A 16,430-nucleotide genomic window follows, 5' to 3' on the forward strand; every position below is an offset into this window, starting at 1 on the left:
TACCTTATGCTAATCATCTACAGAATTAAATTGAATTTCGGTTTATTGTCATTTAGAAACCACAACTGCAATACAGTTAAAAAATGAAACAACGTTCCTCCAGAATGATATCACAAAAAGCACACAAAAAACAGACTACACCAGGAAATCTACATAACATTTGGCAATCCCCAAATCCAGAGTCTGGAGAGGCTGCTGCGTATTAATATCGTACTACCAGCATAAATTATATTTATGCTGTTAATTAATGAATAATTTTTCCATTCTTTGCTTTCTTTTGTTGGTTTATTCTGAGCTACTTAAATCTTTTCACCATTGATGATTCACTGACAGATACAAGGAACCATGATAGCATAGTGGTTAGTTGAATGCTATTACAACACAAGTGACGTAGGTGTAATTCCACCAGTCGGTAAGGAGAGAGTACATTCTTCCCATGACCACATAGGTTTTCTCCCACATGCCAAACAGTACAGATTACTAAGTTAATTTTTCACATAGGTGTAATAGAGCAGTACAGGGTCATTGGCAAGAATAATCTGTTCCTGTGCTGTAGCTCTTTCGTTTAAAAAAAAAAGAGTAAATTTTGTAATGTGCACCCTGACCAACACCCCCCCCCCGCTCCTTTCACTTGCCATAAACTTGTAATAGAGTAGAGATTTCTGTCTCATGACTACAATTTATGTATTAACCTTGATCAGTGAGGGAAGTGCAGTGTCTAAATGATTGCATATACTAACTGTATTTGTAGCTACATAATTTATTATCAGCAGCATAAGATGGAACAGTTATGAATATTGTTGTCTTCATTCTGAAGGTAAAGTTTGCTGGTTATAAAATTGTCAACGTTCTGGCTGTATGTACTATGCCATTCGAAATAAGGCTGCCAGAATTCACCAAAAAGAATCGTCCAGTTGCAAGGTATGTATTTAAAAGTTATTAAATGTAACCAATAGGAAAAAGTTATTGGAAGTGCATGGCATGTTGAACTGCATTTTTTCAAATAGATGAATATTTCTATCCTAAAGATTAATTAACATTTATCTTTTCAACTGATGTGGTCATCAGTTTTCTGTTTCACAGTTTTATTTATATTTCAAATTTAAAACATTTAAATGATCTCTTGAGTGTTGCAATTATTTTTTAATCCTTTGTAATTTTATTTTAATTATACATTGATGTTTCTTTTTACAGCTATGAGCCAGAACTTCATCCTGCAGCATCTTACAGAATTAAGTCATTAAAGGCTACACTTCAAATCTTTTCAACGGGCAGTATAACAATTACAGGTTGGTTTGATAAACCAAAGTTATAATAGTTATAGTAGCTGCCAACTTTTTTTTGTTTTTTTGTGTCCTTTCCATGCCTCGTGGTGTATCAGGCAACAACTTTGCCGTTTCTTTAGTATTTTTGTTTTTTTTTTAATGAGGCCGAGTTGCTAGCTTGACGTTTAACCCAGCGCGGATGGAGCTTTCTGAATCCGAGCCTGGGACCACTTGATTCAAAGTCCGGTGCAGATACTACTACACCACTTCACCAGCTGGCTAATTCCTTTTGCAGGTTCCCCATATTTCAAAAGCATTTTCAGAGATCATTATTTTATTGCATAAGCTCAGTTTTCAAGATTTACCATTGGTTTCATGACAGCATTAACAAAAAAACACTTTTTTATGCATAAAATAAATGTTACCTCAATTCTGTGTCTATAACTGACTATCAATTTTAGCAATGGTCTCTAATCTTTTCATATGAAAGCATTTCTTGTTCATACCCATTAAATGTGTACCCTGGCCCCATGATAAGCTATCTGCCCATTCTTTTTAAGAAGCTGGTGCCTTTTTGAGGATTCTTGGATAACTAATTTTATTAGTTTTTATATTGTTGTGAAATTTCTGCCCCTATTACTAAGCCCTTGTTACTTTTTCCTCTTCCCATCCCCTTATTTGCCTGACCTGGTTATGCGTCCTGCTATTTATGATAAAAATAAATTTATTTAATATTATTAAATTCTTGTTGACAAGTGAAAACTTGGATCTATAAATCAATAGTAAAGCAATCATCAAAAAGAGATAGTATTGATAAAGTATTTGGTGACAAGCTTCTTAACTTCTACCTTTTAGAAAATTTTCTTGTTTTTTTTTCATTTGAATCCAGTCCAACTACCTAGTTGTTTTTTCCTGGTACTAATTGTAAATATTCTACAATTTATCTGTCTTATTTTTAGTGGCAGATGTTTTCTTAACATTGATGTTATGATCCATATGTGCGAAGGACAATGTAGGTTTTGAATAAGAAACTAAATTTTGAGTATCTGATTATGATGTAAAATGCATTAATTTAATTGGCCAAGAAACATCTATTGTATTTTTATAGTAGTATGTATCGATGTTTAATAGCTATATGATCCACATCAGTATGTAACTATTTCAAGTTATTGCACTGAGAAAGTATTATAATTTCACTGTGAATGTGAAGGTAAAGTAATATTTTGAGCCTGAAATAATTAATAGTGGTCACTCAATATTTTAAAGCAGAAGGTATGTTAAGGAGAATATTACTTTTCTGGGGTTTTGACTTTTGTTTCATAGAAATACATAATGTTTAAAAAAAATTTAAGGTATGACTAAAATATTTTTGCTCTTTATGGTCATTTGGTGTAAGCTAAAGTCACTTAATTTGTATGCATACTCATCTGGCTAAAGGTTTTCTCAGTCCAGTTTTGAAAAGAATTGAGAGATGATAAAAGATTTTAAAAAAAGGGATAATTATCTGCTTCTGATCATGAGGAGATGCTATTACCATGCACCCTTATTACATTATGGCATAGATAGTGAGCAGAATAGGAACACTCCGTGATACAAAAGACATGGACTGCATTGATCTGCCTACTGAAATTCTGCTCATAGTTAAGAAAATTACATCAAAATCAGAAACAATGAATAAATATACTTAAAAGCAAACTCCTTAAAATTTTAATAGCATTTTATTCTGATTACATTATGAAATCTAACTTATATTTAACTTTCTTTCCTGAAACCCAGCACCCAGCATACAGTGTGTCGCTACTGCAGTGGAACAAACTTATCCATTGATCTTTGAATCTAGAAAAATGGTTAAATAACCATTCCTGTTACGGGACCATCTTTGGAGATTCTGATTGGATGACTACAGAGACAAAGTTTACCATAGAACTATTCCAGGAATGGACATATAGCAAATCAGAGACTGTGAGAATATATATGAACACAATGCAAATGTATTCATATTGGGATGTTAATATTGTTTTATTGTGAACTGTTTACATGACATGATGCTGCTGTTTTTCTTCTTAAGGAGAACCCTCCTTATAGTCTCTGCAGTAAGGGAACAGGATTGTAAAATGTGCACTACATTTAAAGTTGAACCACTTTTTTCTGGTTGAGCTTTGTGTTTTATTGTGAGGTCTTTTTAAAAGAAAAAAAGTTATGCTGTATATGAAAACCAAAGATGCCACCAATGTTATTGTTCATTTGGTTATACTGTTTAAATAAAATTAATAGATGTGTATTTAATTTTAAGTTAAGAACCCTGCTATAAGTCATAATTTATTGAAGAATTTCCAAGTGTTACAAAATAAATTTTATTTCAGTGGTAAATTCAAAACATTATTTGTGAAAGCTGTTTTGACTACAAAAGGTCCTCAGAAATGAGAATGGTGGATGGTCAAGTCATCTTAAATTCAGGTAGATGTGAATTTAAAGTTTATTTTTTAAAACAAATGCATATTTGGTGAGCTAATAAAAAGAGGGTTCCTAAATTTGGAATCAAATCACATCCTATTAATTAGAAAAACTAGTGCATCAAACCTTTCCCAGATTTTAGGGTATCAAAAGATCACTTAAATGCTTGCATGACTGCTTGATGATTTTAATTTTTAAAATTGATCAGCTAAGCTAAAAATAATTGCTTCATATACAGCATCATCAAATAGATCCTAAAAGGCACTGTAAATTTGGTTTTATTAATAGTTATATGCTGTGATGCATACTGCATATCAACCATTGGAAAAATATCAAAACATAGAACCAGTATTGTATTAAAATTTAAAAACAGTAACTTCTGAAACTTTTAATGTATTAGGGGAAAAAAAAATTGGGAATGAACTAAATAGCCCATAATGCTGCAGAAGTTCATTTTAAACTTATACCAGAAGCCTCATAATTTTTCAATAGAGAATCTCACTTGGTGAGTTCCAGGTGTTTGTCAATTATACATTGCTACAGACCGATCAGTGTAATTTTGAGTTATGAATTTTTCATACTCCGGAAGAGTAGTTACAACTATCTATTACCTATGAGATTTCTTTTCTACTCCCAAATTTTACTTGAAAATAAAACTGCTTTATGAGCACAGCATTGTTTCAATATTCCTAAACACAGCTTTTAGCAATTATTGCATATGTAATTTTTTTTAAAATAAAGTCTTCATTTATACCTATCCACAGTTTCTTATAGAAAATTCAGTAGTTACAGTTTGGCTTTGCTTTGCAACTTTAAGTATATCATTGTCGGTATTTCATCAAATTTGATATACAATAAGAACTAAAGTTTGAATTAATAATTTGCAAATATTGTTTGAAAAAGTTGAGAGGCTTGTACTGTAGAAAGCACACTGCAGTGTAGCAGTGCGTGTGATCATTAACTCAGCGTCCCTATTTCCGGTTGAACCTTTGTTCCTCAGGTTGAGTGTCTATCCTCAAGAACTGCAAGAAGTACCTGTTTGATACAAGAATACTCAACTGAATTTCAATAAGTTACTTTTATCATTGCAATTTCATGTAATCTGCAAACAAAAATTTTCAATTATATGACTTCTAAATTTGAATCAGAACTTACTTGAAACATAATCCTTTGAGTGTTGGGTAGCACTTTTGAATAGCATTTATTTTCTGTTTTGTAGAACAATTATGTTTTTCTTTGTAAATTTCCAGTTCTCAACAAAGTTGAAGTAGATGGATGTATTCAATTGTACATACCAATTTCCAATAGTCACACAATAAATGTAATCTTAACTTTATGGTTGTTGCTTATTTTGTGTAACAATGCTTCCTTGGTCTCAAAGGGTTATGTTGAGCGACAGAGTGCATCTGTCATGTAAATAGTCACTTCAGAATCTGTCAGCGTTCTTGCTTAGATGTTTTGTTTTCATTCCAAATGCCAGTAAATAGAATATTGTATACTTTTTATGCCATACCTTGGAAATTGCCTCTGCTATTCAATTTAAGATGGGATGGGACAGTTATGTACCGTAAAGACCAACTGCTTGTGTTGAAAAATGTAGTTAAAATAGTTTTTCATTGGAAATGTGTAATTTTCATATGTAAATCTGTAAATTCAGGAAAAACTGCAAAATTTACCCATCTCATGAAAAATGTATTTTGGATTGTTTTGAAATTTTCAAGTACAGGTGTCCCACCCCCCTTTACAAAGGTAGAGCGTTCCTGTGAAACCTTTCTTAAGCTGAAATGGCATAAAGCGAAGAATCATTAATTTATATGGGAAAGAGTTTCGTAAAAGCGAAAATCCTCTTTGTGATGTGAAAACGGGTTACTAATGTAGGTCTTTTGTAAAAGTGAAGTGGCGTAAAGCGGGGGACATCTGTACTGGGTCAATGAGTAGCCTAGTGTTTATGAGCACTTCGGGATCAATGTGTCAAAACTACTTTGTTGACATGTATTTTAATGGATGAGTCCCAATACCTGGGACATTCAAAGGCATCGTAAATGATTTATTGAAGAGAAATCAAGTTTGCTGTGGGAGCTGATTTAAAATTAGCCTTCAGAGAAGAAAATATGCTACCTATCACAAGCATGAACTGGTAAAAATAACATTGTCTGATAATGAAAAAGAGAAGCTGAAATTTGTCAAAGTAAGGTCAAAGTTTCATAGTGCCACCCACAAGACGAATTATTTCAATGAAGTTTGATGTATTTTTCTATGCCTGTGATATGTGTTCATTGGTGCCTATGCTCCAACAGCGAAAATGGAAGTATTTCTGTTAATTTAGATTTCCATGAATTAAATTTGTACTGTACAATCAATTAGTGTAGCTCAATGCATTTAGATGACTATTTACATAAGTGACAATTATATTAAATTTCATTATCCCACATTTGTTAAAATCTTGGACAGTGTTCCAGATAAGTCTCACGTTCATGTAAAAATGATCAGGTTTGATAGAAATATGAAATATGACATCAATCAGCCAAAGTAAAATTGGAGTCATTCAAAGTTAGAAGAATGCTCCACAGGTTAAAGTCATACAAAGTGCTTACAAAAATGTCATTGAAGGCAAGTCACCCAAGTAATAACCCACTCTTTAGCTTTCTTATTATGAACTAATATTTGTGGGGAAGTCATTGAGCAATGTTTGTTGATGATTCATCAGAAATTGGAAGCTTCTGTGTTTGGTTCCATTTGTAATTCCACACAGTGAAATTGCATATTCTCATATGTAGAAGCACTGGAACAAGGCTCAAGCTGGATCTTCTGGCAAGTGATTAACCTCTTCCCAATTGTGACTTCAAGAACAGGTTGGAGATTGAGTATTCTTTGGCTTCTTCATAGCTTGGCATTTCACAATGGTTGATTATCCACAGCACACGAGTGTGAAGGAATGCTTCCACCTACCTGGATGGGTGCTATTCTATACTGTTGAAGCACAATACTTAAACTATAAAGCAGTTGGTTTGATTGTTTACCACCAGTGCTGTTAACAAATTGAGTACTTCTTAAACCACCTGCAAGGCAGACACTACAATTCTTCAAGAACCTATTCTCCCAAATATGTAACTTCTTTTATCTTAATGAATAAGGACTGCAGGCTCATGGAAATGCTGCTGCCAGCTAAGTTGCAAATCATCCTGAATTGAAAATGTTTTACTTTTCTATTGAGACTAGATCAAAATATAGGCACTCTACCTAGTTGATGATGGAGTGCCTTTAATATACAGGCAGCAGTGAGTCAACACCACCTTTAACAGAGCCATAAGTCACAGTATTAAATGTTAGCCAATTTGCATTTATAATACCGATTTTACTTTGTTAGTGGATAATAGAAAAAGCAATAGAATTCTAGTGAAAAGATAAATTAAGATATTATTTACAACCTGAAGGCTTTGTAGGAAAGGTATGTATGCAAATGATCATTAGTAAGAAGTGGAGAACAATTAACCATGATAATGTGAGGGATACACACCTTGAAACACCTGCCAGCGAGATTTTTTCTTGAAAATTCAGTAATGGCATAGACTTTGGATTGTACACTTTAACATTTCCATTGAAATCTAGGACAGCCAAAAATAAGATTTCAATTCTGCCCTTCCAATCTTATATTGATAAGGAAGATCATGAGTTTTTGGGCCATTATGTTTGTGATGGTAAGAGAAAATATAATCACACAAGCTGTGATTGACTGTTAAGTTTCATGTTAATAAATGGCATTCTGGAATTTCCATTGGTGGTCTAGGGTCTGAATTGCATGTCTTTGCTTTATAGCCTATAGCAATTTGAATCTTTCAAAAATCAATCTTCATTTAGCTCCACTCTTGCCAGAAGTGTATCAGACTAAGCCTTAGACCCATTAGTATTGTTAAGGGAGAATAATTAACTTGGAGCACCTGTGATATCTAAAACACTTAAAATGTGAGTTTACAGCTAAGACAAAAATATTTTGCACAATTCCATTTGGTTGCTAAAGCTGAAGGACTTTTTCAGAGGAAAGTGTTAGTCATTGTTGCTACTTAATGATCATGTGTTTGATGCAGATATACTGTAAATTGGTTGCAGTACAATCAGACCTAGGGCATTTCTGGGTAGAGGAAGGTAACCATAGTTCTGCTGGAGCTAGATCATACATAAGAAGCAAAAGCAGACATAGATTGTCTAGTCACTCATGTTGATTCCACCATACAATAAAATCATGGAAAATTATTCCACATTACATTCCTGTGCTCTCCCAATAAGACCGTAAGATATAGGAGCAGAAGTAGGCCATTTGGCCTATTGAGTCTGCTCCGCCATTCAATCATGGGCTGATCCAATTCTTCCAGTCATCCCCACTGCCCTGCCTTCTTCCCATACCCTTTGATGCCGTGGCTAATCAAGAACCTGTCTATCTCTGCCTTAACTGCACCCAGTGACTTGGCCTCCACAGCTGCTTGTTGCAACAATTTCCACAAATCTACCACCATCTGACTAAAGTAATTTCTCCGCATCTCTTTTCTAAATGGATGTCCTTCAATCCTGAATTCGTACCCCCTTGTCCTAGATTCCTCTTTCATTGGAAATTACTTTGCCATATCTAATCTGTTCAGGTCTTTTAACTTTCATAATGTTTCTATGAGATCCCCCCACCCCTATTCTTCTGAACTCAAGGGAATACAGCCCAAGAGCTGCCAGACATTCCTCATATAGTAACCCTTTCATTCCTGGAATCATTTTCGTGAATCTTCTCTAAACCCTCTCCAATGTCAGTATCTCCTTTCTAAAATGAGCCCAAAACTGCACACAATACTTCGTGTGGTCTTTCAAGTGCCTAATAGAACCTCAACATCACATCCCTGCTCTTATATTCTATACCTCTTGAAATGAATGCTAACTTTGCATTCGTCCTCTTCACCACTGACTCAACCTGGAAGTTAACCTTCAGGATATCCTGCACAGGACTCCCAAGTCCCTTTGCATCTCTGCATTTTGAATTCTCTCCACATCTAAATAATAGTCTGCCCATTTATTTCTTACACCAAAGTGCATGACCATGCACTTTCCAACATTGTATTTCATTTGCCACTTCTTTGTCCATTCCCCTAAACCAGCCATCCTCAACGGGGGCCCTGGCACATTTGAAGGGGGCCACCGACTGAAAACTGAGAAGGGGAGCCCCAAGTGTTTATGGGGGCCTTGGTATCTGAACCGATGAAATACCCTAGCAGCAACCTACATTGGAGTCAATAGTTTTCCTCCTATTTATAATCTTTCCAACACACCATTTAAACATATCGCAACAAGAGGTGACCTCTGACTATCATTGTCTAATTTGGAGCCCGATACGAAACTTGCAGAAAAGCACCAAGCTGTAGGATCACATTAGGCCTGATTGATGTTTAATTTCATACAGTCTTTTTTTAGTTTTATCCAGTATGTTGGAGTGTTAACACGAGGAAATCTGCCGATGCTGGAAATTCAAACAACACACATAAAATGCTGGTGGAACACAGCAGGCCAGGCAGCATCTATAAGGAGAAGCACTGTCGACGTTTTGGGCCAAGACCCTTCTCCTGCCTGGCCTGCTGTGTTCCACCAGCATTTTGTGTGTGATGTTGGAGTGTTCAAGTTTTCTTGATATTCAGTAATAATTGATTTTCTGTCTATCAGTTTGTGTTGTATCCCTGTTTGAAAGGGAGGCCCTGGAACCTGAGAAGAGCTCCTAAGGGGCCCATGGCCAAAAAACGGTTGAGAATTGCTGCGCTAAACATATCTTAAGTCTCTCTGTTTCCTCAACATTACCTGCTCCTTCACCTAATCTTTGCATCATCAGCAAATTTAGCCACAAATCCCTGAGTCCCATAGTCCAAATCACTGATATACATCGTAGAAAGCAGTGGTCCCAACATGACCCTTGTGGAACTCCACTGGTAACCAGCACCCAGCCAGAATAGGATCCCTTATTCCCCACTCTTTGTTTTCTGCCGATCAGCCAATGATCCACCTATGCTGGTAACTCCCCTGTAATTCCAAGGGCATTATCTTGCTAAGCAGCCTCATGTGCAGCACCTTGTCAAAAGCCTTCTGAAAATCCAAGTACACCACATCTATTACATCTCCTTTGTCTACCCTGCTTGTAATTTCCTCGAAAATACTAAAGCATCTCTTGACTCTTATCTTAAATATTCTCAATTAGTCTGCACGGCCCTCTTTAATAGAAAACCTCATTGATATATCCCCCTGTATGTGAAGAGATTTTTTCTCAGTCTTAAATCACTGACCACTTAATTGGGGATTCTTGCCCCCAGTTTTAGGCACCCCAGCCAAGGGAGGCATCAGATTTGCATCTCCACTAAGCTCCTTTGAACCTGCTTTGATATTCAATAATATTGTGGTTAATCCACCTATCCTCAGTCCCTCTCCCCATAATCCATGATATCCTTATAGATTAAAATTCTCTCAATTTTAATATATTCAGTGATCTGCCTCCAATACTTTCTGGGGTGGAGCATTCCAAAAACGCTGGAGAGATGAAGTTCTTCCTCGTTGGTGTAAAGTAACCTCTCCCTCAATGTCCAATAAACAAAAGCTGATTACGGATTACATGAGGAACGGAGACAGGCTGGCCCCGATCAACATCAATGGGTCTGCAGTTTAGAGGGTGAGTAGTTTCAAGTTCCTTGGTATACACATCACCGGAGATCTCAGCGGGACTGTACACACCACTTATAGGCAATATATAAGTACAACAGCATCACTTCTACCTCAGGCAACTGAAGAAATTCGGCATGAGATCCCAAATCCTCAAGACCTTCTACCAGGGCACCATTGAGGGTATCACGGCCTGAATATAGGAACTGCACCAACCTTGAAAACTGGGCACTGCAGAGAGTGGTACGGGCAGCCAAGTGCATCTTTGGATGTGAATTTCCCACCATCAAGGACATTTACAACAGAAGGTGCATAAAGAAGGCCTGGAAGAGCGTTGCAGACATCAGTCACCCAAACCTCTTTCAGCTGCTTCGGTCTGGCAAATGGCATTAAAGCCAGTTCTAACAGGCTTCAGGACAGCTTATACAAGCTATTAAACTTATAAAGTCACATGTCTGTACATTGCAACGGAGTCATATGGTTGTGAGACGGATGTAAGATTTAAATAAATTCAAGTAGTCACTACTTTCTGCCACTATTCCACCCGATCTGTACTCTTATTCTGTAACAATACTCTTCAGTGCTAAACTCTCCAACATCTTTCCACCATACATGCCTTATTAGAGTTTAGTGTTTCAACAATATTTTCGCTTGCTTAATCTTTTGCCATAATACAGACCTTCCATACCCAGGATTATTCTGGTGAATCTTCTCTGAACTGCCTCTAGAGTTAATACATTTTGAAATGAGGAAACTAAAACTGCTCACATAACCCAGTAATACCTTGCACAGTTGTATAAAAATATTTAAATTACGTTTTAAGCCTTTGAAATGTGAAGCAAGAAATTCTGCAGATGTTGGAAATCCAAAGCAACACACAAAATGCTGAAGGAACTCAGCAAGTTAGGCAACACCCATGGACACAAACAAACAGTCAATGTTTCAGGCCAAGACCCTCCTCAGGACATGAGAATCAGTGTTCTGGTACTGGTTGTATTTGTATGCTAGCACTTTGAGTTTCGGGTGCAGATCAATGGCTCCACTTTCTGCAGTTTGTCTTTTTAATAATAATCTCTTTCATCAATCATTTTTTTCCAAAATGAAATCGTTCCCATGTTATACTCCATTTGTCAACTTTTTGCTAACTTGCTGAACTTACGAATATCTTTTAAGTTCTTTGCATTATCTTCATATTGTTCCCATCTATTTATTAGATTCACAAGTCTGGCTGCAGCATATTTGCTTCCTTTATCAAAGATATTAACATACATATATTATAGATAGCTTCAGTGACACAGAACTGGCATTCCACTGGTTGCACTATGAAACCTGGGCTCTCATCCCTATTTGTTGCTTCCTGCTAATTAAACAAAACTCTATGCTGAGATGTTACTCCAAATACCATGAGCTCTTATCTTGCAAAGTAACTTGTGTGGCACTTTTTCTAAAAACTTTTGAAAATCAGGATATACAGTAAAGCATCCTTTTTATCCATTTGAGCTGATCCTTGTCAAAGAATTCTAATAAATTTGTTAACCAATGTTGACTCTGCTTAAATCAATATGACATTACGGCTTTCCAAGAATGTTCTGTCATTAACTCAATAATAGATATTTTTATTTTGGTATGGATATAAGGCTAACTCAATTATTATTATTCCATATTCTATTTGTTTTGCCTCCTTTCAGATCTAGTGTAACAGGGTTTGATGACTCAAGAGCAATTGATTCAATTAATTAACCTAACAATTCTTCAGTAAAGATACTGAATTTTTCACTACAATTTTAAGTATGCATTATTGGGCTTTTGTAGTATCTTTAATTATTAAAAACTGATGAAAATATTATTTAGCTCCTCTTGTTAATTGTCCAAATGGTAAGAATGCAGACACAATCTCCCCGATTGTTGGAAGCCCTTCCTGCCCACAAACTATTTTTGTTTTTCAGGAGTCCACCTGGTAAACCTTCATATGGACCTGTATCATAGGCATATCCTCTTTCGGGCAGGGATGGGGTAGGGGGATTGCATTGGTGTATGGCTGTGGGTTGGTGATGAAGCACAGGGAATCTCTATAGCATAATTAAGTGGCCAAGAATAAAACCCAATCCACATAGAACCCTGAAAAATATTTTGAAACTTATTCACTGGCTATTTTTATGCAGGTTCTGGCTACAATTTTACCTGTGGATCTGAGACTGCACACCTAGCCCCTCAACTCCCATCCCCTCGTCAGTCACCATCACCCTATGTGGCCTTGTCAGAAATTATCTCAGCATTTGACCAACCTGCATTCAGTTGTATAAATTCTGATGGCTCAGCATCTGATTCACTCCGTAGACCAGAATGTAAGTGATCTGAGAAAGGTCCAAAGTGTAATCAGGGTGTGCGTTAGAACCAAGTTCTAGAGTGTGAGAATAGGATGGGTAACACCAAAGGTAGGTACATTTGTGGTCAGATTTGGGGTCCACAATTATTATATCTCCCTACTCCCTTCAAACTTAACAGGTTCACTGGGAAATTTAATATAGCATTGTAATATAAAATTATGATTGAGTAAAATCCAACAGTTGGAAAATCTGCAGGTTTGACAAGATCAAAATCCCAGGCTGCAGATTATCAGTGTTTTACTGCATTAGAACTGTTTCCCACAATGAGATTTATATTAGAAACATAGAAATGTTTCACCTACAGCACAATACAGCTGTGCTGAACATGTCCTTGCCTTAGAACCACCTAAGCTTACCCAATAACCCTCTATTTTTCTAAGCTCCATGTATCCAAGCAGGAATCTCTTAAAAGACCCTATCATTTCCACCTCCACCACTGCCGCCAGCAGCCCATTCCACACACTCACCACTCTCCGCATAAAAAACTTACCCGTGACATACCTACTTCTAAGCACCTTAAAACTGCACCATTTCATGTTAGCCATTTCAGCCCTAGGAAATAACCCCTGACTAGTCAATGCCTCTCATTATCTTGTACACCTCTATCAGGTCATCTCTCATCCTCCGTCACTCCAAGGAAAAAAGGCCGAGTTCACTCAACCTGTTCTCATAAGGCTTCCGCGAAGCTCCAATCCTCCGGAATCTCTCCCGTCCTCGTTGATGATGCAAAGATCATCACCAGAGGTTCAGCAATCTCCTCCCTTGCTTCCCACAGCAGCCTGGGGTACATCCCGTCTGGTCCCAGTGACTTGTCCTACTTGATGTTTTCCTAAAGCTTCCAGCACATCTTCTTTCTTAATATCTACATGCCCAAGCTTTACAGTCCACTGCAAATCATCCCTATGATCGCCAAGATCCTTTTCTGTAGTGAATACTGAAAAAAAGTGCTCCTTAAGTACCTCTGCTATCTCCTCCAGTTCCATACACACTTTTCCACTGTCACACTTGATTGGTGCTATCCTCTTCTCTTCACATACTTGTGGAATGCCTTGGGGTTTTCCTTAATCCTGTCCACCAAGGCCTTCTCATGGCCCTTCTGGCTCTCCTAATTTCATTCTTAAGTTCCTTCCTGCTAGCCTTATAATCTTCTAGATCTCTATCATTACCTAGTTTTTTGTACCTTTTGTATCGGATCACAATATGAACTGAGTATGATAAGAAGGCATATTTATTAGTTTACCAACATCTCAGGTGCATCAGGGTGTCTAGGGAGGGGTAACACCTCTGGTGGGTGCCTGCCGTGCCCTTTTCAGAGCAGCTCGTCCACCTTTGGTCCCCACCTGGCGCTCAGCTATCACCTGTGACTCCAAGTAGCTGTAACATGCTCAGCGACCACACCCCAGTAAACAATCTCAGCAGACGGGCCAAACCAGGTGAGGGTAGCTGATGGGTCTTCGACCCTCAGTGAGGTAGGGGATCTGCCTATCCCAGCGTGTGAAGTTTGGCCCTGGGAGATTGAGCGGAGGAGACTGATTAATGGTCCAACAGTCAAGAAGGCAGGCCAGCAGGCGTTGGTGGAGCGCTAAGAGCATGACAAGGCACTTGGGCGTCCTGGTCATCCACTGCAAGAGGTGGTGATCTCTTTAAACTCACTCGACAGAAGGCAATGGCAAACTGCTGCTGAAACCTGTGATTTCTCAATATGTCAGAGCAGCGTGGAGGGAAATCGTCTGCCAACTGGAAATTCCAGATGTGACCTAACGACAACGTACATCTCATCCAGTAGGTTATTGATTTGGAACAAAACACAACAGGTCATGCAGTATCTGTGGAGGCAAGAGATTCAAGTTGATGCTTCAGGATAGATTGCCCAAATACAGCAGTATGAAGGGAGGTGGATAGAGACTGGTAGAAAGTTAAAACCTAAAAAAAGTTACAGCCTCATCTCTGCTGTGACAAATCTCGGTGAGAAATCTGTTACCAACCGAAATATAGGTAACATTGTTTTCTTTATCATTGATTGACTTTACTCAGCTGATTCTTAAGCAGTTGATTAAATGCAGAAATGTATTAATAAAAAGTGTATACTGTTTCAGAGGACCTATGCTCAGTCAACAGCAATTGAAAGAACAAGAACTGATGAGTACTATCTCATTATTCCTTTCTTTTGTACTATTTAGTATTGTATAGTAATTCTTACACCTTTGCACAGTACTGCTGTCCCAAAGAAAAAAAATAATGTGGTGTAAGTCAGTGTCAATAAACGTGATTCTGATCCTGACTGTCCCAAGCCCCATTTGTAGATGATTTCAACTCCCCTTCCTATTCTCACACTGACTAATCCAGCCTATATCTTTTCTACTGCCAAGGTGCAAGTTAACACACCAATTATTCCTCCTGGGAATGGCACAAATATTGAGATTTCCAATTTTAGATAGTATCCTTTTTATTCCCCCCCCCTCATGATTCTGCCGTGGCCCTCCCATTTTTTCCCTTTTCCACACACCTCTCCCAACACCCCTTCACCCAGCTTCAACACCTTTTCCTACCCGCAAAATCTGGTTTCAATTGCCATTTCCCTCTCTCCTAATAGTCCCCATTCTCATCTCACTTTACCTATCAGTGTCCAGCACTGGTAGTGTTTTGTTTTCCTGTTTTTGTCCCCCCTTCAGCTCAAACTCTCTTAGCACCGCCTTGTTCCCTCTGTTCCCCTCTTCCTCTCTTCCTTTCCTTGCCTTCATCTACCATTCACCTTACACTCTCTTCCAACTCCATCGCCGCTGTCCTCACCTACCTAGCATTTACACCACTCTTCAGTCCAGCAATCGCCTTGGAAACCTTTGTCACCACTCCCCTTCTCCTCTTTATACTGGGCATCTTGTCTGAAGACATCCTCATTTCTGAAGCAGGGCATCAACCCAAATGTCAGCACTTCCTTTCACTGATGCTGCTTGACCTGCTGAGTTCATTCAGCAGATTATTGCTTACGTTTGATCTTGATTATTATTTCCAAAACAACTCACCACATACATGGAAACATGCAAAGACATGTTCTACAAATATGTCAGATAGAAAGATTGATTCCTGGAATCTTGCTTTGGGTGGCAGGGTGGCACTATGTCTCTAGCAAAGGAGGTGTAAGGCACTCCTTCCCACTGCTAGCCTGCAGGTCACCGTTGGGCAAGATATAGTACCTGCTCAGCCCCTGATCGTGGTCTTGTGAAACCATGGGAGCAGGTGGTGCATATTTCAACTCCAGGTTATGCAGCCACTGAATCCAGGCAGACAGTCTCTGAAGAGTATTGATAACAGCTAGGGTCACCCATCAATGCCCAGAAAAAGGCAACAGCAAACCACTTCTGTAGAAAATAACACCAAGAACAATCAAGGTTATGGGACCATGATTGCACATGTCATATTACACAGCACATGATGAAGAATCACACTTAGCTGAAGTCAGAGTTATTGGAGGTTCACAAATTTGTATTCACCTCAAATCAAAATCATAAAAGTGCAGATTATTGAAATCTGAATTTAAAAAATAGAAATATTCAGCAGGTCAGAGCATTCCAGTGAAACAGAACTAGCATTTCAGGTTGCTAGCCTTTTGTCAGAACTGGAAAAGTGAGTTAGTAAATACATATTAAGT

The 16,430-nt window shown here is 37.7% G+C and overlaps 2 protein-coding genes across 9 annotated transcripts in view; one reads left to right on the forward strand and one right to left on the reverse strand.

The window, feature by feature from the left end:
• tbpl1 (TBP-like 1) overlaps positions 1-5,055 on the forward strand; it is a 49,781-nt gene extending 44,726 nt beyond the window's left edge. For all 8 annotated transcript variants that reach the window (XM_059982454.1, XM_059982455.1, XM_059982457.1 and 5 more), the window contains exons 6-8: positions 818-921; positions 1,195-1,289; positions 3,042-5,055. In XM_059982454.1, the coding sequence (XP_059838437.1) occupies positions 818-921; positions 1,195-1,289; positions 3,042-3,121 (279 nt within the window). In that variant the 3' untranslated portion in view covers positions 3,122-5,055. The remainder of the gene's footprint in view (positions 1-817; positions 922-1,194; positions 1,290-3,041) is intronic.
• slc2a12 (solute carrier family 2 member 12) overlaps positions 1-16,430 on the reverse strand; it is an 87,046-nt gene that overhangs the window by 23,532 nt on the left and 47,084 nt on the right. The window lies entirely within an intron of this gene.

Source organism: Hypanus sabinus, chromosome 10 (genome assembly GCF_030144855.1).
Source record: "Hypanus sabinus isolate sHypSab1 chromosome 10, sHypSab1.hap1, whole genome shotgun sequence".
Taxonomy (NCBI): Eukaryota; Metazoa; Chordata; class Chondrichthyes; order Myliobatiformes; family Dasyatidae; genus Hypanus; species Hypanus sabinus.